The following is a 21,188-nucleotide window of genomic DNA, read 5'->3' as shown; positions in this document are numbered from 1 at the left end:
GACTTTTCAGGATCCCGCGCGGATACCGTGGTTTATGGGAACAGCTTTTGTCGGAGCTTCAGGATAGGCAACCCTTTCCTGCCCTGGCTGTGGATCGTCCTTGGCAGGACTGGGACCTTGCAGGCCGGTTGAGTCTGGAAAAGGCCTCTACTAATCAGGTGTATCATCTTCTCATTCAAGATCACCAATGGCTGGGTGTGAAAGTTAATACTGTTTGGGGACTGCAGAAATCGCAGTCATGGTGGCAGGCAACGGTGATGGAGGGCTGGCTGAATAGGGCACCTTTCAAATGCAAGGTCTTTCTTTGGCGGGTAATGATTGGTGGTCTTCCTCTTGCCTCGGCCCTTTCCAAGCGTAGAATCTCGAATGGCAATTGTTTCTTCTGTACCACTACTGCGGAATCGGCCCGACATCAATTTTTTTCTTGCCCGCTCACCAAGAATATCTGGTCACTCTTGTCACAAATCTGGCGCGCAGTGGTGGGGTCCTCACTAACTCCTTTCGATTGGGTTTTTGTGCGCCCAAAGTACCCCACACCGCCACAGTTACATATGAAGATCTTATTTCACTTTTTCAGATACTGGGGATGCTGGTACATTTGGACCACGCGCAATGCTTTTCTCTTTGATTTGGCCTCTAATGTACCGAGACATATTGTCAGGCTTAAAGGGCTCTTGCATTGGCAGATAGATCTCATCCGGCACTCCGACTTGCTCCCTCGGGAGGATTTGCTTCCTGGCATATGGCAATTGCCTCTGGGTCGTTGCCATGATTGGTGTAACGTTTTTCGTGCATTAGTACGGGGATTTCCCACACGTTGGCCTAGGGCCCTCGTGTCTCTTGTAATCATGTAATCATGTAATCTTGTATCTTTTTTTCATAATTAATACAATTACCTTTTACGGAAAAAAAAGAGAGAGAATATATTAATGCCTGCATAAGGCCAATGTGGCCTATGAGACAAAACACAAAATACGTCCATGTCTGATGTCATCTCATCAGTAAGGTGAAGATAACATAAAAATAAGTGGCCTACGAAATAATGCTAAGAATAACTTTACAATGGGACTATGCTAGAGTAGAACTATGTCTAGTGTTGTCCATCAGTATAAAAAAAAGGAGACCTAAATCTAACAGAACCATGTATAGAAAGATGTGGTAGAGACTGTAGGTTGTAGCTGATCTCAAGGTCTACAAATGATCTTAGCTACGATGTGGCCCCTAATTGCTCCACTGATATGCCTAGTGGTGAGTCTTTGTTGTTTCATGCTAATGGCTCTAATCCACCTGTGATGCGGCCTCCTCGGATGTGGTCTTCGTAGACGGGTCATTGTGCTCGACGAAGTGAAATGGCTCTATCCAATGTGGCTTTGCCTCTGCAAAGGCTAGTAGTGTCAATAGGACCGGATCTATGAAAAAAGTCCATTATTGCTCTCTGTGTGGGTCCCTTTGGGTAAGTTGGCCTCCTGTCTCCTAGTAATGTTGTATGGTGCCTCTATAGCTCCAAGACGAAACAACTTAGGCTTTTTTGGTCTTTGTATTCCATGACACGACAAAGAGGTCCAAAACCATCATGGAAGAGACAATGGTACCTTCCTGGTGTATCATAGTATATTGTATATTAGCATATCTAATGTTCCATTATCTCAAGCTCTTGGTCACAAAGCTAGCAAGTCCTATCCTCTGCTCACTATCTCTCCATTTACCTATCTCCATCTCTAGCCGATGAGAGGAGGTATGAATCCGTTCAATAGCAACCCGTATGCTGTGGGAGAGATGGGTGTCCATGTATGCTTGCCGAATAGTGAATTCATCATCAGAGAGACACAAGAAGTGACTCCGATAGAAATCCAACCCCAATCCTAGAGGGACTGGTGGGTGGATCCATGTCCTCGCTGTAATCCTCAAGTTATCAGATCTAATCACTTGGTTTAGGTTGGCTGATAGAAAGTATAGGACAGTCCATAAGCAGAGGATAGATATCCCTACATCTGAAAGGTTGTGTGGGGAAACTATGAGTATCCAAGGGTAGTGAAGTTAGTAATCCAATATGCAAGGTTGTAAATGGGGGCAACATTGGCCAGTTAGTGGTTTCATTTGTGCAAGTGAAAATCAAGGGGCAATTGGCCCAAATTGCTTTTTGATTGTAAGTATGGCAAGGGGCTTTTGGATCAGCAAAGGAGATTCCACTTGCACACTCTCCATTAGCAATCAAAGTTTTTTAAAAAACCGAAAGAGGCGCTAGTTTTGGGGCCAACTGAGTATCTATTGTCCAAGATTGTTAAGGTAATGTGTGCATTTCAGTTTATGCTCAATTATTAATTGTTGTAATTTCAGTGTTTGATCAAGTTTTACCACCCTATCCAAAGAGGAAGGCTGGTTTCACACAAGAGAGCATGAAAGTCAAAATAGCATGATCTGTTGCTTTGCCAATTGGTCTCTTAGATATCTTAAAGTTTTGGGTGTGTGGTATCAATGTTGGTGAGCCTATCAAGTAATCCACAGTACTTGCTCCTCCTTTGTGATTCCAACATCTCAAAGTGTTAAATCCTAGCCATTGTGGTACACCATTAAAAATGGCTAGTCTATGTGCACTTCCCAAAGCCAATAGATGTGTCTCATAGGTACTCACTTCTTTATCCTAGGCTCTCCTACATACGCCTATTTTATCTATGTCAATCTCTTTGAACATGACATTATAATGGATATAAAAGTCACTATGTCTATTTCTAGTGCGTGCATTGAAATCTCCCACTAATAATATGTCCCCAATGCTAGCATATCTCATAATATCGTCGTAAAGTACATCAAGGGGAGATCCATCTCGTGTGGCATAGGTTGAGTTTGCAGGAGGAAAGTAGCATATTGCAATGAATATATGCCGTAGTCTTCATGTATGTATCCTAATCCATAAGTATCATGCATCATCATCACTCTTCATTACTTGCACCATTCCCTTGAGGTCTTTCTTGTATAGTATTAGTATGGCCACACCTCTAGAACCCCTAGTGTTTCCAAGTTTTCTAGCTAGTGGATGAAATGCATTTCCCGCATAATCCTTGCACGTTTGGCAGTCAGCTACCTTTACATTGCTGTGTTCCTTTCTAGCTTGTGGAGGGAGAGAGAGAGAGAGAGAGAGTGTGTGTGTGTGTGTGCATGTATGTAATATTTCAATTCATCAATTCAAACGTCCTCATGAGAGAGAGAGAGAGAGAGAGAGAGAGAGAGAGAGAGAGAGTGTGTGTGTGTGTGTGTGTGTCTGTGTGTGCATGTATGTAATATTTCAATTCATCAATTCAAACGTCCTCAAGTGAGAGAGAGAGAGAGAGAGAGCACCTGAGAAACACCTGTCTTCAAGCCATTTCCAACTTCCAAGCACTTCACAGCCTTGGCCAAAGCTTCAGAAAATTTATCATAGATACCTATAAAAGTATACTACATCAAACAGAACTTAAATGAAAAAAGGAGTGCCTACACGTATAGCCAGCACCACATCGCTACACATGATTAATTATATGCTATGTGTCTTCTTCATGAAAAACTCCACCTTTCGTTGCAAAATTGAAGAAAGAAAAGTATTCTACAATCAACATGTTGCAGCCTACCATCTTGAACAAATATACGATTGGCACAAACACATGTCTGTCCAGTATTTCGAAATTTTGCAGCTACCTGCGATTGAAATCAAGTAGATTCAAATTTCTGTCAGTTGCAAGCACAAGATTACTGGACAAGAAAGTCATGTTTGCATAGAAAAGATTTGCCTTGTTTCAAGGAAAATTGGTTATACTAATCAAAAGAAATTTCAGCTCAAAACTGTATGTTGTATGCATGTTATGTCTAGAACATGGATACCTTGACCTTCAACTTTAAAAATATTCAGTTATTTCGTTTACCAGCGGGGTAGCTCTTAAGTGTGCAGAAAAAAAAAACAGAAACATTTTTACTGGATAATGGGAGAACAATTGCATAAAGTATGATAATAGATCACAATGCACACATTCTGGAAATTTCCTGGTATCTCACTCCAGCTAAAGAACTCAAGCTCTACAGGAGCTCCACGAGAGCCTTTTAGACTTCTTTAAACTTGCCTTGCTCAACTGGCCCACACTCCAGCTAAAGCACTCAAGATCTCCAGGAGCTGCAGGAGAGCTTCTGGCCGTCTTTAAACTTTTCTTGCTCTACTGCGCCACATGGACTGATAGATTATTGTAGCTGGCTAGTTTAATGTGTTTATGGACAGCAGTGACAAACAAGGAGCCTGTACAGTATGCGCTGGGCTGAACAAACAGGTTCATGCCACAATGTCATTCACACTCAATCACATCAAGTGTGAGACATGGATAACTGTTCGGTCAGCCTCCACATCAGCAGCCTCCACACCGAACATGTGCCTGTTTGGTCAGTCACAGGTTTCTCCATGAGCTTACACCTTGCATCTTGGAATGTGAGTAGTCTCCACTACAGTGGGGCATGTGGTTCCAGGAAGTTGATTGTTCGGAAGGAGCTGCAGCCTGCCCTTGCCGGACGGATCGACATCCTACTCCTACAGGAGCATAAGCTCACTCCCACCCAGGCCCAGCAGGTTGGGAAGGTACTCCCGGGCAGCTCGCACACTTACTGGGAACACGCCATAGGTGCCCACAGCAGGAGTAGAGGCGTATGCACCTCTATTGGCCCGAGTCTCACCGCTTGTGTACGAGACCACGGGACGATAGTGGCAGGGAGGGTTCTTTGGATCAGATTGGACATTGGGGACTCGTGCCTTGGAGTCCTCAATGTCTATGCCCCTTCGGAGGTTAGGATACGCAGCAGGTTCTGGGTGGAGATCGCCGATGGACTCCCAGAGGTAGACTCTTGGATCGTTGGAGGAGCCTTCAACAACTTGGAGGCTTTGGAGGACCACCAGGGCAGAGGCAAAAACTACCAGGGCATGGCGGGGGAGGAGCAAGAGGCATGGAAGGCCTTTCTATTGGCAGTTCGAGCACGCGATGCCTAGAGAGACCCTGCCTTTCACAAGAGGGAGAGGTCACTGTTCTCTTGGGGATACAGGCGGCTAGGTGGAGTCCTGCTCGAACGTTTGGACAGGTTTTATGTGGGAGAGTGGGGAGGCTCTCGTGGAGGCTAGATTGAGCAGTTGGCGGATGCCACGCTGTCCGATCATTGCCCGGTTCTCCTAACACTTGATCCCCCAACGTCTGCCCTAGACACGCGATCCTGTCGCATCCCTGAGTCGCTCTATAGGAGGGAGGAGGTGACGAGATAGATAAAGAAGATTTGGACCACGGAGTGGGGCAGAGGGACCGGATCGCAAAGGAGGTTGCAGAAGTCCTAGCCGAGTCGAGCAGAATCTGCCAAGCGGCAATCATACACACCAAGCAGCAGAGCTGGGAGGAGGAGAGAGCACTCCGGTGAGACCTCACAGCCACACAAAGATTATTACAGGAGGCACCAAGGGATCGCATCCTCCACGCACAGGAGGTGGGCACACGAGCAGCCATTGCTGGCCTAGAGGATACACGTTCAGAGTTCTCTTTCCGCACCTCAGTAGCCTTTTGGGCGCGGAAGGGGGCCATGATGTGCAGGGAGTTCTTCCAAGTGCACCACCCTCGCACCGGAGGAGAGCAGATACGCAGCCTCCCGGATCAGTATGGGAGGACTCGTTCTAGCCCAGACGAGGTGATGGAGATTGCCACCGACTATTACAGGCGGCTTTTCCAACAGGAGACAGCCTCAGCTAGAGGACAACGATGTAGACAGCAAGTCTGGGATCACATCCCGTCCCTTGTCACAAAGGAGATGGGATGCTCCCTCCTAGCCCCCTTCACAGAGAAGGAACTAGAGGAGGCTTTCCATACACAGGATGGGCACAAATGCCCGGGAGAGGATGGCCTCTTTAAGGCCTTCTTCACTACCTATTGGGAAGTGGTGAAGGACCCCCTACTAATGGCCTTCCAGGAGATTTTCAGTTCAGGACAGATGCCAAGGACTCTTTCGGCAGGCCTTATCAGTCTTCTTCCCAAAGCTGGAGACCGGTTGGAGCCTTCCTAGTGGAGACCGATCACCTTAAGGTCGGTGGCCTATAAGGCACTGGCAAAGATGATTGGTAGGCGACTACGTCCCGTGCTTCCAAACATCATCCATGACACATAGACAGGCTTTGTCCAAGATAGGAGCATCCTAGACAATGTTTTCACCTTCTTTGAGGTGACAGAGTGGGCTCAGCACAGTGGGCAAAGACTGGCCATACTACTCTTGGATTTCGAGAAAGCTTATGACAGGGTGGACTGGGATTTTCTAGAGGGCACCATGGCGAGGTTGGGTTTCCCCCAAGTTTGGATTCGCGGGGTCTTCGCACTTTACAGATCGGCCACCAGCAGGGTTCTCATAGGTGGAAGGCGAGGGGAGGAGTTTCAATTGGAGAGATCGGTCCGAAAGGGCTGCCCCCTGGCCCCATACCTGTTTCTACTCTTTGCAGAGGCAATGTCTCATTTCCTCATGTCACGTGTGAGCGGATTACGCGGCCTCCGACTCCTAGTGAGAGAGTAGTCTGAGTTGTTAGACTTAGAGTACGCAGATGACACAACAATCTACATTGAGGACGATGAGTTGATGCTGGAGAGAGTGAGGCTGGCTCTTGACGTGTTCTGTTCTGCAGCCCGAGAGCGAAAATCAACTAGCAAAAGCCGGTTGGTTTCGTCACAGATCCGTACTCTAGCACGGAGTTGGGCATCCCATTGGGGTTTAGATGGGTGAGCAAAGGGCAGACCGTCCGGTACCTAGGGTTCCAGGTGGGACTCGACATCACTCCTGCCCAGCAGTTTCTTCTTGTCCTTGATTCTATTCGGAGGAAGCTGACCTATTGGAGCACAGCTCGCCTCTCACTAGCTAGCCGAGCCCTGGTGGTCAACCAGGTTCTCCTAGCGATAGCCTGGTACATCGCGTCGTGTTGGTGCTTCTCCTCATCCTGCGTAGTGCAGCTTCGCCGCCTAGTGTGGAATTTCCTTTGGTCAAGATCAGATGGCTCCAGGGTTTCCAAGGCCAAGGTCGCATGGGCGACCATCATACGGCATGGGTCAGAGGGAGGACTTGGGATCATAGACCCAGAGTATCAGAGTATGGCCCTCTTGGGCAAGCTAGTTGTCCACGGCCTCACACCAGGCGGGCAGACCTGGAAAGTCTCATTGCAAGAGGGTCTTCAGGATTGTAGACTGAGACTTGGCGGGGAGTGGAGGTTGTCCCTGAGATGGATCTACATGTCAGCCCAGATCACCCCCCCCCCCCCCCAGATCATCTTTTCTACATAGCTTACTCCGCGTGTGGTAGGGCCTCCGTAAGGCCCTAATACAAAGCCCCCCAAGCTACCAGGAGGAGATAGATCGTCAGGCAGTGATCTCGAACCCCTAGGTCAAAGATCGGGAAGGGGTATAGATTGGCGAGTGCCCCCACATCCAGTGGGCTCGTTGGGAGGCCCTCCCGGCCCGTACCATCACGACTTAGTGGGAGGTATACAGGATGGCGGAGGAGGAGGTACTACAGCGTGTATCAGGCTGCCAGAGAGGAGTGGAATTGAGGAGAAGGGAGATGGATACAGGGATACCTTAGGAGTAGCTTGCTCCCCCAATACGAGAGCTGATAGAGCCTGGGGAGGTATGGGCCGCTAGGTTTTCACCAGCAGGCATCCCCCTACAGGTGGTAGGTAGGGTGGGCAGCGCCCCATAGGGGAGTTTCTTCACCATTCAGAAGGGGGGGCGTCTGGCCCCTGGCAGAGGGCTGTAGATGATGGGATAGCTACCCTTTCGTGGAGGAGAATTCGGCTCATGGGCCTTCAGGGGAAAACATGGCGACTGGACCCCTATGTTTTCTGGAGGGAGCTCACGGAGTGGTGCCTTTGGATCTGGGAGAGCAGACCACTTGATGAGCTGGAGTGGGATCCAGGAGAGTGGCTATGGCCGGCCACTGCAGTTGCCAAGAAGCCACCGAGGTTCCTAGAGTACACTGCCAGGATTGGCAAACACATTTTGATGCAAGAGGATTCTGATTGGACGCTGTCATGTAGCAGGCACTGGGCGGAGCACAGCATCACGGAGCCTTTCTGACGGACTTTCTGGCGCCGCCTATGGGATAGGTGGAAGCCGAGAAGGGTATCATATTTTTTATGGCTGGTGGCACATGGAGGCTTGGCGGTGGGAAGTTGGCTTGCCCAAATGCAGAAGGAGGGAGGTTGTAAACCCTGCACACAGCACCCTCTGGAAACCCCAAAGCACTGCCTTGGGTCATGTGAGGAGGCGCAGCTCGTGTGGAGAGGAGCATGCCGCATCCTTCGCTGTATGGCACCTAGCCTTGGATGTATCTCATGGGGAGCTTTCTGTTGGCAGGCAGTCAGCCAGGGCCGTCACCTTCTATATGAGGCCGGGATGCAGGACACGATATTCATTATCGAGGCAGGGTCATGTGCAGTGGTCGGTTTGGAGGCTGTACCCATCCGCCAGGTACTGGAGCCCACAGCAGACCGCTCTGAGGTATGGGAGATCATAGGGAGTCTTATTGAATGGTATATCTGGAAGGCGTGGTGTCAGGTGGCTTTTGGCGGAGAGAGACTTTCTGTACAGGCGACCCTAGCAGAGCTCTGGACCTCCATCATCCACTCCCTACGCAGCCGATGGGATCAGGTGCAGGGCGAGTCCACGGCTTGTCAAGAGCTCCGTTGTCAATTCATGCGCACTTGGGGCGGTCAGGACCTATTCTTCGTGATGCAGACACGCAGCAGATGGTGATACACCCCCCCCCCCCCCCCCCCCCCCCCAATGACTTCTTGCCCCTATCCCCTCCAAACCGCCTTGAGAGGCTTGTATACATGATATAATTGTGACTTTGCATCAGCTCCAGCTAGTCTATTGAGCATAAGCACTCCGTAGTAATCAGTTTTTTTGAGTAAAATAATCAGCCATATTTTACTTGCAAAAGGAAAAAGTGGGAGACATGGCTACATGTTTTTAGAAAGATCCAGTTCTTCTTAGGCACACCCTTGAACAGGCACATCTGCAAAAAGAGATGTATGGAGCAGCAGTCTCTGCTTCAGCCCATAGAGATGGTTGCAAACTCAGAAGCCTTCTCTGCCTTGGAATCTGGATTGTAGTAGCATTGCAGAAAAGCAGCCGTCCTTCTGCTCTCATTTTTTAAACTCTTTTTTCAAGATACTTGCAAAAATAATGAGGAGAAATTATTTTGGAGTATCACATGAAATTCTCATCTATCAATTCATTATGTGAAGAGCATCAAGAATAGGAAGCAGAACAACCACAAATTGGACGGCACCCCTGATCCTGCTGCTGCCATTGCCACCTCCACAACTGACCAGGCCTCAGCCTCCCTGCTGCCCTTTCCTTTCTGTCACCACCTCTCAAAAAACCCCCTGCTGGCCAGCTCCTCCTGCCTGTCAAGCTGTTGACTGTCTAGCAAGGTTGCTGTCTTTCTGCCCCTCCCTCCCTACTGCTTTCCATGCCTGCTTCTGCCCCAGCAACCTCCAACTTCAGTCACCTGGGCCCTGCCATCACCCCCTCCCACCTGTGTTCAGCCCAGTTCACAGCCCATTTCCTTCTCCACCAGGCTACAACCTCATCAGCCTGGCCTGCATCCTCTCCTGCTTGCTGGGAGGAGGCTGAGCTGTCTGGGGAGTGGAAAGAAGCAGGAAGAGGAGCAAGCCAACAAACAACGACACACACATATAGTTCTGCCTACACGTCGCGCTGCTGTCCCCCCGCCCGACACGCGCGTCCGATTGGTCGCCCATCCGATCGCGTTTCGCCTCGCCCACTGTCCGATGGTCGCGCCCCCCACCCGACAAGCGCGTCCGATTGGTCGCTCGTCCGATCGCGTTTCGCCTCACCCACTGTCCGACGGTCGCGCCATCCGACTGGTCGTGGTTGCTGTCCGACAGCCTTGCACGCTGCCCGACTGATTGTGGCCGTCTCTGTTCGGCCCGCGCGCCCTCGCCCCCAAGGTGTGTAACGGCCGCCTATTCCACCTCCTGCCTGGCTGCCCCCCGGGTTGACCGTCTCCGCCCCCACCCCCCCTGCGCCAGGCCGCTGTCAGCTACTCGTGCGCGCCGTCCGATCCGCCCTAAACCCCCCCCCCCCCCGAATGCCGCCTGGACGAGAGGCCTGACCCGCAATCAGTCTGCAACACTACCGCCATTGAAAGCAGAACCCCCCCCCCCCTTTCTTTTTTCGTCCCTTCCCCTCCAGTTGCTCCCTCCCCCTGCAGCAACTCTCCATTCAGCGACACAGCAACGCGATAGGTAGGTTCTCCCAGTAGAGACGGGCAATGGAAACCTTTGGTCAGACGCCAGCGTACTCACCGAGTGCCCCCCAGTCGAACACCTTCCGCGTAGTCCTCTCTGAGGAGCAGCTATTAGCCGTCCGAGCTAAGGAGCTGGAACTAATGGAAACAGCAATCTATGGTCAGGTAGTAGGACATTCCCCAGCTAGGGCCCAGCTTCGGCACTAGCTCCACTCCACGTTGAGCATCGGTTCGGCGCAGATCATGGAGGCGGTCCTGTTGGGCCAAGGGATCTTCATGGTCCGCCTCAGCTCGGCAGACGCAGCTCGCGAGCTACTCGCTAGTTCACCGTATGCATCCACGAAGGGGGTCATATACATGGTCCCTTGGTACAGTGGCTTCACGGTGGAGGCGTTTGCACTCCACAACAGGTTTCTTCGGCACCCGGTCACCCTCCTCTTCCCCGGCCTAGTGATTGAGTACCGCCAGTTAGTGAAAGACTTTGGGAGGCTCTTCGGCACTATCCTTCCCGCATCCTTCGCGGATGCAGTGACAACGGCAGGGGTTCCAAAGGTACAGGTGGCAGTGAAGGAGCTCAAGAATATCCCACAGTTCCTAGAGATTGAGGCAGGCAGGCATTCCTTTAGGCAGCAAGTCATTGTGACTGGGCAACCAGGGCAGTACTTGCGCTGCCACAACTTTGGGCATCATGCAGCAGTTTGCACACGGTTTGGAGCCAAGGCGGCTCCGCCTACAGGTCCGTAGGTGGATGCTGATGGTTTCACAAGGGTCCAGAGGCGACAGAGAGGGAGACGGCAAGGGGGGGCCGCAGCCAGCCCCTCAAGCCCAGCCTCGTCAGCAGGGTGATGACGGACGAGCGCCCCTCTCTCGGCAGAGCACTCCACAGCCCCCCCTGCCCGCCCTACCCGGCAGGACCAATGCCCCCCATTTTACCCACATGAGCCACAGATTGCCTCACTGGAGCCCCCACAGACCCCTCCCCCAGACCCACTCCCCCTCCCCCACACGAGGAGATGAGGCACACACACCTACCTCCTCTGCACACCAGCAGTCCCCACCCGTCCACACAACCACCAGCTCATCTGCCCCTATCACTCGCCTTACTTTCCAGAGACAGGCACAGCTACTGCCACAAGAGTTTTTTCGCAGTGGCCCATGGTCTTACCTGCGAGTTGTCCACCTACTAGCACCATCGGATGGACCAAACTACGCTTTCTTCTTCCAGTCATCCTTCTCATAGGAGTGGACGACTACACAGATTGAGGAGGAATTGAAGAGTCAGGTGGCAGATCACATCTCCCAGTGGATGGGAGATGAAGGACTAGCACTGTTTGCACAACAGTGGCCAGGCTGCATGATGGACATTAACTGGTGGGCTGGCACCGACGTCCCGCATTTGAGCATTATCTTTCGAGCCCCCCCACAGTGGGAAGCGCCGAGGGATGTGATTGTGTGGCCCCCGGCACAGGCGGCGGCCCGCTTCTACCAATCTACAGAGTCGCGGTTTTCAACATGGCTAATAGATGCATTGATAGTACCACCCGGAGCATCTATCACCCCTATGGTCCGGTCGAGGGCCACCATGGGGGACTGGAGCTCACCATCCAAGCCAGCGGCAAAACGTACCTGCACGCTTTGCAATCTCTCCTCCTCATCTGCAGCTTCCACGCCGAATAGATGCCTGTTCGGTCAGTCACAAGTTTCCCCATGAGCCTACACCTTGCATCCTAGAATGTGAACAGTCTCCACTACAGTGGGGCACGTGGCTCGAGGAAGTTGATTGTCCGACAAGAATTGCAGCCTGCCCTCGCCGGACGGATAGGCATCTTGCTACTGCAGCAGCACAAGCTCACCCTCACCCAGGCTCAGCGGGTTGGGAAGGTACTGCCAGGCAGCTCGCATACTTATTGGGAGCAAGCCATAGGTGCCCACGGCAGGAGCGGAGGCGTATGCACATCTATTGGTCCGAGTCTCACCACCTGTGTACGAGACCATGGGACGATAGTGCCAGGAAGTGCTCTATGGATCAAATTGGATATGGGGGACTCGTGTATTGGAGTCCTCAATGTCTATGCCCCTACGGAGGTTAGGGCACGCAGCAGGTTTTGGGGGGAAATTGTAAATGGACTCCCTGAGGTGGACTCCTGGATTGTTGGAGGAGATTTCAACAATCTAGAGGCTTTGGAGGACCAGCAGGGCAGGGGAAGAAACTACCATGGCATGGCCGGGGACGAGTAGGAGGCATGGGAGGTCTTTTTGCTTGCAATCGGAGCACAGGATGCCTGGAAAGACCCTGCCTTCCACAAGAGGGAGAGGTCGTTGGACTTCTCTTGGGGATACAGGTGACTAGGCGCTGGAGCGGTTGGACAGGTTTTATGTGGGAGAGTGGGGAGGTTCTCGTGGAGGCCAGATTGAGCAGTTGGCAGGTACCACACTATCCGATTGCTGTCAGGTTTTCCTGGCACTTGATCCCCCAGCATCCGCCCTAGATACACGATCCTGTTGGATCCCTGACTCGATCTATAGGAGGGAGGAGGTGTCGAGACAGATAGAGCAGATCTGGACCAGAGAGTGGGAGAGGAGGGACAGGATAGTAGAGGAGGTCACAGAGGTCCTAGCCGAGTCAAGTAGAATTTGCCAAGAGGCAGCCCTACAAGCCAGGCAGCAGTGCTGGGAGAAGGAGAAAGCACTACGGCGGGACCTGGCAGCTACGCAGAGATTGTTGCAAGAGGCACCAGGGGACCCCATCCGCCACGCACAGGATGTGCCTACGCGTGCAGCCATTGCTGGCCTAGAGGACAGGCACTTGGAGTTCTCTTTCCGCAATTCAGCAGCTTTTTGGGCGCGGAAGGGAGACACAATGTGTAAGGAGTTCTTCCAGGTGCACCAACCCCGCACCGTGGGAGAGCAGATACGCAGCCTTAGGGATCAGTATGGGAGGACCCGTTCTAGCCCTGATGAGGTGATGGAGATTGCCACCGACTATCACACACGCCTATTCCAGCAGGAGACAGCTTCAATTAGAGGAAAGAGATGTAGACAACAGGTATGGGATCACAGCCCGTCCCTCGTCATAGAGGAGATAGGACACGCCCTCCTAGTCCCCTTCACAGAGAAGGAACTAGAGGAGGCTTTCCATACACAGGATGGGCAAAAATGCCCGGGGGAGGATGGCCCTCTCTAAGGCCTTCTTCACTACATACTGGGAGGTGGTGAAGAACCCCCTACTGAGGACTTTCCAGGAGATATTCTCCTTAGGACAGATGCCAGGGAGGCTATCGGCAGGCCTTATCAGTCTCCTCCCCAAACGGGGAGACCGGTTGGAGCTATCCTAGTGGAGACCGATCACCTTATTGTCAGTGGCCTATAAGGCTCTGGCAAAGATGATTGGTAGACGATTATGCCATGTGCTTCCAGACATCATTCATGACACACAGACAGGCTTTGTATAGGATAGGATCATCCTAGACAATGTATTTACATTCTTTGAGGCGACAGAGTGGGCTCAGCACAGTGGGCAAAGACTGGCAGTACTACTATTGGACTTCGAGAAAGCCTACGACAGGGTGGACTGGGACTTCCTAGAGGGTACCATGGTGAAGTTAGGATTTCCCCACTCTTGGATTCGCGGGGTCTCTGGCCTGTACAGATCAGCCACCAACAGGGTTCTCATAGGAGGAAGGCGAGGGGAGGAGGTCCGAATGGAGAGATCGGTCCGACAAGGTTGCCCCCTGGCCCCATACGTGTTCCTATTTGTCGCAGAGGCGATGTCCTACTTCCTCAGGTCACATGTGAGTGGACTACGTGGCCTCCAACTTCCAATGAGAGAGGAGACTGAGTTGCTAGACTTAGAGTACGCAGATGACACAGGACTCTACATAGAGGACGATGAGGAGATGCTGGAAAGAATGAGGTTGGCTCTTGAGGTGTTCTGTGTTGCAGCGGGTGCGAAAATCAACTGGCGAAAGTCGATGGTTTCCTCACAGACCCGGAATCCAGCACAGAGTGGGGAGTCCACTTGGGATTTAGATGGGTGAGCAGAGGGCAGACCGTCCGATACCAAGGGTTCCAGGTGGGACTTGATATCACTCCTGCCCAGCAGTTTCTTCCTGTTCTAGAGTCTATTAGGAGGAAACTAACCTACTGGAGCACGGCTCGCCTCTCACTAGCCGGTCAAGCCCTAGTGGTTAACCAGTTCCTCCTAGCGACGTCCTGGTACATCGCCTCATGTTGGTGTTTCTCCTTATCATGCGCAGGGCAGCTTCGCCGCCTGGTGCAGAATTTCCTTTGGTCAGGGTCTAATGGCTCCAGAGACTCCAGGGCCAAGGTGGCGTGGGCGACCATCATACGACATCGATCAGAGGGAGGGCTTGGGATCATAGACCCAAAATTTCAGAGTAGGGCCCACTTGGGCAAGTTAGTTGTCCGCGGTCTCACACCAGGTGGGCAAACCTGGAAGGTCTTACTGCAGGAGGGCCTTCAGGATTGTAAACCGAGGCTTGGCAGGGAATGGAGGCCGTCCTTGAGATGGATCTTCACTTCAGCCCAGATTACCCTGCCCAGATCACCTTTCCTGCGGAGCCTACTCCGCATGTGGCAGGGCCTCCGTAAGGCCCTAATCCAGACCCCCCCGGGCTGCCAAGAGGAAATAGACCGTCAGTCGGTGATCTGGAACCTCCAGGTCAAAGACAGGGAAGGGGCACAGTTAGGTGAGCGCCCCCACATCCAGTGGGCTGGGTGGGAGGCCGGCCCGGCTCGCTCCATCAGGACATGGCGGGAGGTGTACAGGATGGCAAACAAGGAGGTGCTACAGCGAGTATCAAAGTGCTTGAGAGGAGTGGAGTTGAGGAGAAGAGAGATAGACGCAGCAATACCTCTGGAGTGGCTTGCCCCCCGGATACGAGAACCGATAGAGCTCGGGGAGGTACGGGCAGCCAGGTTCTCTCCAGCAGGCATCCCTCTTCACATGGCAGGTAGAGTGGGAGGCGCCCCCCAGGGGACCTTCTTTACTGTTCTGGAGGGGGGACGTCAGGCCCTTGACAGAGGGCAACAGGATGAGGGGATTGCCACCCTCTCATCGAGGAGGATTCGGGTGGTGGGCCTTCAGGGGAAGACCTGGCGACTGGACCCCTATGTCTTCTGGATGGAGCTCAAGGAGTGGCGCCTTTGGATCAGGGAGGGTAGACCACTTGATGAGCTGGAGTGGGACCCAGGAAAGTGGCTATGGCCAGCCTCTGCGGTTGCAAAAAAGCCACCCAAGCTCCTAGAATACACAGCCAGGATTGGCAGACATGTACTGATGCAGGAGGATATGGATTGGGCGCCGTCACGCAGCAGACACTGGGTGGAGCACAGCATCACGGAGCCCTTCCGACGGACCTTCTAGCGCCGCCTATGGGATAGCTGGAGACCGAGGAGGGTGTCGTATTTTTTATATTGGCTGGTGGCACATGGAGGTTTGGCGGTGGGAAGCTGGCTTGCCCAGATGCAGAAGGAAGGAGGTTGCAAGCACTGCACACAACAACCTTTAGAAACCCCAAAGCATTGCCTTTGGTCTTGTGAGGAGGCGCAGCTTGTATGGAGAGAAGCATGCCGTATCCTTCGACGTATAGCCCCTAGCCTTGGGTGTATCTCATGGGGAGCTTTCTGTTGGCAGGCAGTTAGCCAGGGCCATCACCTTTTGTATGAGGCCGGGATGCAGGACACGATTTTCATGATCAAGGTAGGGTCATGTGCAGTGGTTGGTCTAGAGGCTTTACCCATCCGCCAGGTACTAGAGCCCATAGCAGACTGCTCAGAGATATGGGAGATCATAGGGAATCTTACTGGATGGCATATTTGGAAGGTGCGATGCCAGGTGGCCTTCGGCGGAGAGAGACTTTCAGCACTTGCGACCTTGGCAGAACTATGGACTTCCATCATTCACTCCCTCCGCGGCCGATGGGAGCAGGTGCAGGGTGAGTCCAGGGCACGTCAGGAACTCCGTGGTCACTTCATGCATACCTGGGGCGGCCAGGACCTATTCTTTGTGCTGCAGGCAGGCAGTCCCATTTGGCGATATACCCCTCCCCCATGGCTCCTTGCCCCCATCCCCTCCAGACCGCCCCGAGAGGCTTGTATACATGATGTAGTGGTGACTTTGCATCAGCTCCAGTTTATTCTGTTGAGCTTGAGCACTTTGTTGTAATCAGCTTTTTGAGTAATATAATTAGCCACATTTTCTTGGGAAAAAAAAAAAGGAAGAGGATCAAGCCTGACAGCACCTTCAGTCTCTGCCTCACACCTACTCCTTTAGGCCTACATGCCACGTTGACTGCCTTTTTCTGTTTCTAGCATCCCCCATCTTTTATTGCAGCCACTCCCTTACCGTGTAATGGCACCACAAGGTCCCCAACTAAACCCTGAAACTCTGCAGTCACTCTTACAACAAGCATGCCTTCAGTTAGAGAGTGAAACTCTGACCTACGTCCCCAGCTGATCAACCACAGGAGACAACCCTGCCCAGCCAAGGGCACATAGCAAGTCCACCTTGTCCAGTGAGAGTAGCCAGAGACTAGGGTGAGTCATGCAAAGCTGCTCTCATGTACTCCAACTAGCCCTTGCATCTAACATGTCAAGTGTATCAAGTCCCCACCGACCCCAAAGGGACTCTCAAGCAACCTCCACTTGGACTCCTGTTGATACATTAGAGCCCATGGATTTCCTAGCAAAGGCAACTAGTCTTAGGCTTCCTGCATATCATTCAGTTTACACAAACCGGCTAGTTAGAGCCAAGACACAGGATCATTTATGCGTTGCTTCTTGAGTTAGAGAAGCCCTATGGTACTTGACTGGAGCTGTGCAATGCTGAGGATGGGCTTTCCTGATCAGGGTCAGCAAATACGTGTCAGCACTTCATCCCACTACCATGGAGATGAAGAATGCAAAGATTATAAGACCATCAGCCTTGTTGGAATAGACTTTCAGAGAAGCAGCTGCCTCCCTTCTATTGAACATTAGACAGAAGCTTCTCAATTTGAGACTGAAAACTCTCTCTTGCAGAGAAGTGGTGGTGTCTAACCAGATTTGCTCGGTCACAATGTGGCATCCTATTAAGCCTTCTCCTGATCCTGCATTGGCCAAGTGAAGCATCTCATCAGAAACTTCATTTTATTTGGAGATGATGGCAGCCCGACCAGGACAAAGGTAAAGAGGAATGCTATTGTTGAGCTGATATTCAGCTATCATGTTGCTGCTGTTGCATCAAACATGGGGATTGCTGCTTGCCATGTCATCTTTCCACACTAGATTGCTGTGCTTTGCAGCCTTCCATTGCTGCACAGCTGATCAGTAACCAAAATGCAAGTTTCTGAGGCAATCTGATGCCTAGTGCTGGCTGGCTACTCCCTCCAAGATGACACTCACCCCGCTGATTCATGGCATCATGGACTCCTCCTCTAGCACTCAGAGGCTGCCCTTTGACTGCCAGAGGCCTGTATGGGCTCCTCTGGGCTCTGCTTCCAGACTACCTCTCCAGTTCACCTGCATTGAAGTTGGCTCCCTCCGCATTTGAGCACCCAATTACTATACCTCACTTGTGAATTCATTCATAGTCAGTACACTTCATTCTTCTGATCATGCATTCATCACTTGCAGTGTCAGCTCCTTACAAGTGCAAGAGCAGCATGAGAGGGGGCACAATGGGTGCAGGAACTGCATGAGCAGAGGGAGACAGAAACCATGACTTAGACAAAACAAAACATGCATGACGTAATCCAACAAACTTCAGAACTTACTCCGTAATTCTGTCTATTAAATATGAGAAAGTTTTCAATCTTGAGAAGCAAAGTCGGAATTTGAGTATGTCAACTCATTAGAATATGTGTAAAACCCTACTGATTCATTTAGCAAAATGGCACTACAGCAAGGCTCCAGCAAGATGCACTGAGCTTCTGTCTTGGGAAATGTTGCAAGCAATCTTACACTCTCCATTAAAGCTTGACCAGAACAGTGCTGTTGATGTTCCTATGTCCTCTAACCTTAAAACCAGCCACTTTTGTTTCCGCAAGAGAAAACAGAATCTATTGAAATGATTCATAAGCATAGAGAATTATACTCCAACAGTATGCACTCCACTAGATACACATCTGTGGGTCACAACAATGAAGTGATGCGCCACCAGTGTGTCAAATACATACAAGAAGAAGGTCCTCGCATACCAAAGTCACATGAACCATTGACAAGCTTACCACATAACATATGCAGATTCCTCTCATGAGTATCAGCATACCCAACAGCTCCCTCATGTAAAGCAAGCACAACAAAAATAAACGACAGGCAATACATGAACTTGGAGAGAACATATCATCCAAGGATTCACGTGACTAATCATGGATGTGCCCTTCAGATAATTTTTCCTGAGATAATTTTTTGAAAGAATTATTCTTTAAACATCATCCAAGGATTTTAGGCTGGTCACTCTGACAGGACTTTGTCCAGTCCAGTGGTTCAGAAAAGAATCCATTCTAGCAGTCTACATTGCAATCCATCCAGGAATCCCTAAGTGGAAGAAGCTGCCAGAGTCCCAAATCTCTAAGAAGGCATCTCACCTTGTCCACATAATACTCAAACTCAACACATCCCTACAAACAATGTATGTCTTTGCACAAAGTTTCTCACATACCGTGCCTTTTACTGCAATATTAATGTCCGCATCATCAAAGACTATGCAAGGTGCATTCCCTCCAAGTTCCAAAGACACCTGTATACAAGATTCACAAGTTAGAGACATGACATGGATCATATGTACAAATAAACACTGCTAGATACCTTTTTGACAGTCCCAGCAGCTTGAGCCATAAGCTTCTTTCCTACAGCGGTAGAGCCAGTGAATGTAATTTTTCGCACCTAAACAAGTGAACAAAACAAGTAATAGTTCATAAGATTACTATTTGTTATTTCCCCAATACAAGATATTGGAAATCCATACTCTCCTACCTTTACAACGTCAACACTCTCTATTCTTTTATAAAAATTCTTAGGTAGTGAAGATTCAAAGTGTCAAACAGTAACTCCTTATACACTATCTAAAGTAATGAAACTGTAACAAACACAGGTTTCCAAAGTCACTAACACAACGCACTTGACACGGACCCAGGTCTCTTTCTCTCTCTGCCTACATACACAAAGAAAGCAAACACACACACACACACACACACACAGAAGAAAAAGATATATTAATGTCTACATAAGGCCAATGTGGCCTATGAGAAAAAATCTAGAGTACATCCATGTCTAATGTCATCTCATCAATAAGGTGAGAAAACATAAAAATAAGTAACTGGCCTATGAAACAATGCTAAGAATAACTATACAATGGGACTATGCTAGAGTAAAACCATGTCTAGTGTTGTCCCATTGGTAGAAAGAAAAGAAAAAAAGAAAGAAAGAACCTGGTCTGATGGAACTATTCATAGAAACTTGGTGGAGACTATAGGCTATAGCTGATCTCAAGATCTGCACATTATCTCCGCAATGATGCAATCCCCGACTGCTCCACTGATATGCGTGGTGGTGAGTATTCGGTGTCTCGTGATAATGGCTCCGATCCGCTGACTATGAAGCGACCTCCTAGGACGTGCTCCTCATAGACGGGGTCGTCGTGCTCAACAAAGCGAAATGGCTTTATCCAATGTGACTCCATGGAGTGGAATGGGAGGCGTCCGGCGGGGTGACCCTATCTCTGCTGAGCTAGTAGTGTCAGTAGGGTCCAATTTATGAAAAAAGTCTATCACAGCTCTCTATGTAGGTCCCTCAAGGTGAGCTGGCCTCCTTTCTCGCAGTAGTGCTATCTAGAGCCGCCGAATCTCCAAGAGGAAATGGCCTAGGAATCTCTAGGCCTCAAACCATAACGAAAGAGGTAGTGGTACCATCCTTGTGAGTCATATGTCATAGTGCACTGTACATCTGCATATGTAGTGCTCCTTTGTCTTAAGTTCTCGGCCACTAAGCCAGCAACTCCTATCCTTTGCCAGAGTATCTATCCACTTGCCTCTGTCCATTTGTAGCTATGAGAGGAGGAAAGAATCTCTCTGATAGCAGCCCACATGCTGTAGGACAGATGGGTGTCCATGTATGTTGGCCGAATAGTGAATCCATCACCAGTGAGACACAATCCATCCTTGGCCCAAAAGGGAGTGGTGGATGGGTCCACGTCCTCGCTATCTCAATCCTCAAGATATCAGATTTGATCACCTAGTTTGGCTCTGATTAGCGAAGAGAAAGTGTAGGGCAGTCGAGGCTGTAGTCAAAAGGTGGAAGGCGGTTAATATTCAAACCATGTAGACTCATCCAAACAGTCATCTGTGAAAACCAACAATTCTTCTCACCCTCCACTGCTAGTTGTCTAGATGAAGTTAGTGCCAATCTGGAGTATCTACGACATGGAAGCTCCCATAATCTATGCCAAAAGGTCACTAGCCTGAAGACAGTGTGTCAGAGGGACGTGGAATTTTGAGATGCTTTAAACTTGCCGATAACATTTGATTAAGTTATTAATCAAAAGTGCAAGGTTGTTTAGCACATGTGATACACATGGCAGTTATTTCATGGTAACAAGCCAAGGACCTCGAGGATGGAGTGGGTATCAAAGGCAAAAATTGTGATAAGTTATGCCAGTTGGGCTTTGGGGATCAATTGGCCTCAATTTTCACCCTAGGACAATTGTTTGACCAATAACTGTAAGTGATGACAATAGGGACTAGCATTAACTAAATTAATGTTAGTCTAAGGGTCAACAGAAGTTGGGGACCACTCCACGTTACAAATGGACTAGCCAACTTAATTATGGATGGGCACATTTAATTTTGGGTAGGATGGGAAGGGCTAAAATTAATTTTCAAGATTAT

At 50.3% G+C, this 21,188-nt stretch overlaps 1 protein-coding gene across 3 annotated transcripts in view; it reads right to left on the bottom strand.

Moving 5' to 3' along the window:
- The window catches only part of ALDH5F1 (aldehyde dehydrogenase 5F1), a 192,626-nt gene that overhangs the window by 68,197 nt on the left and 103,241 nt on the right, over positions 1-21,188 (bottom strand). For all 3 annotated transcript variants that reach the window (XM_087664337.1, XM_087664338.1, XM_087664336.1), the window contains 4 exons: positions 19,111-19,188; positions 18,965-19,042; positions 3,606-3,672; positions 3,337-3,422 (listed from right to left, as the gene is read on the bottom strand). In XM_087664337.1, coding sequence (XP_087520463.1) covers positions 3,337-3,422; positions 3,606-3,672; positions 18,965-19,042; positions 19,111-19,188 — 309 coding nt within the window. The remainder of the gene's footprint in view (positions 1-3,336; positions 3,423-3,605; positions 3,673-18,964; positions 19,043-19,110; positions 19,189-21,188) is intronic.

This window comes from Lygodium microphyllum, chromosome 23 (genome assembly GCF_053477565.2).
Source record: "Lygodium microphyllum isolate KBCC chromosome 23, Lygodium_microphyllum_v1.1.10, whole genome shotgun sequence".
Classification (NCBI taxonomy): domain Eukaryota; kingdom Viridiplantae; phylum Streptophyta; class Polypodiopsida; order Schizaeales; family Lygodiaceae; genus Lygodium; species Lygodium microphyllum.
This window is presented reverse-complemented; position numbering and strand designations above follow the sequence as displayed.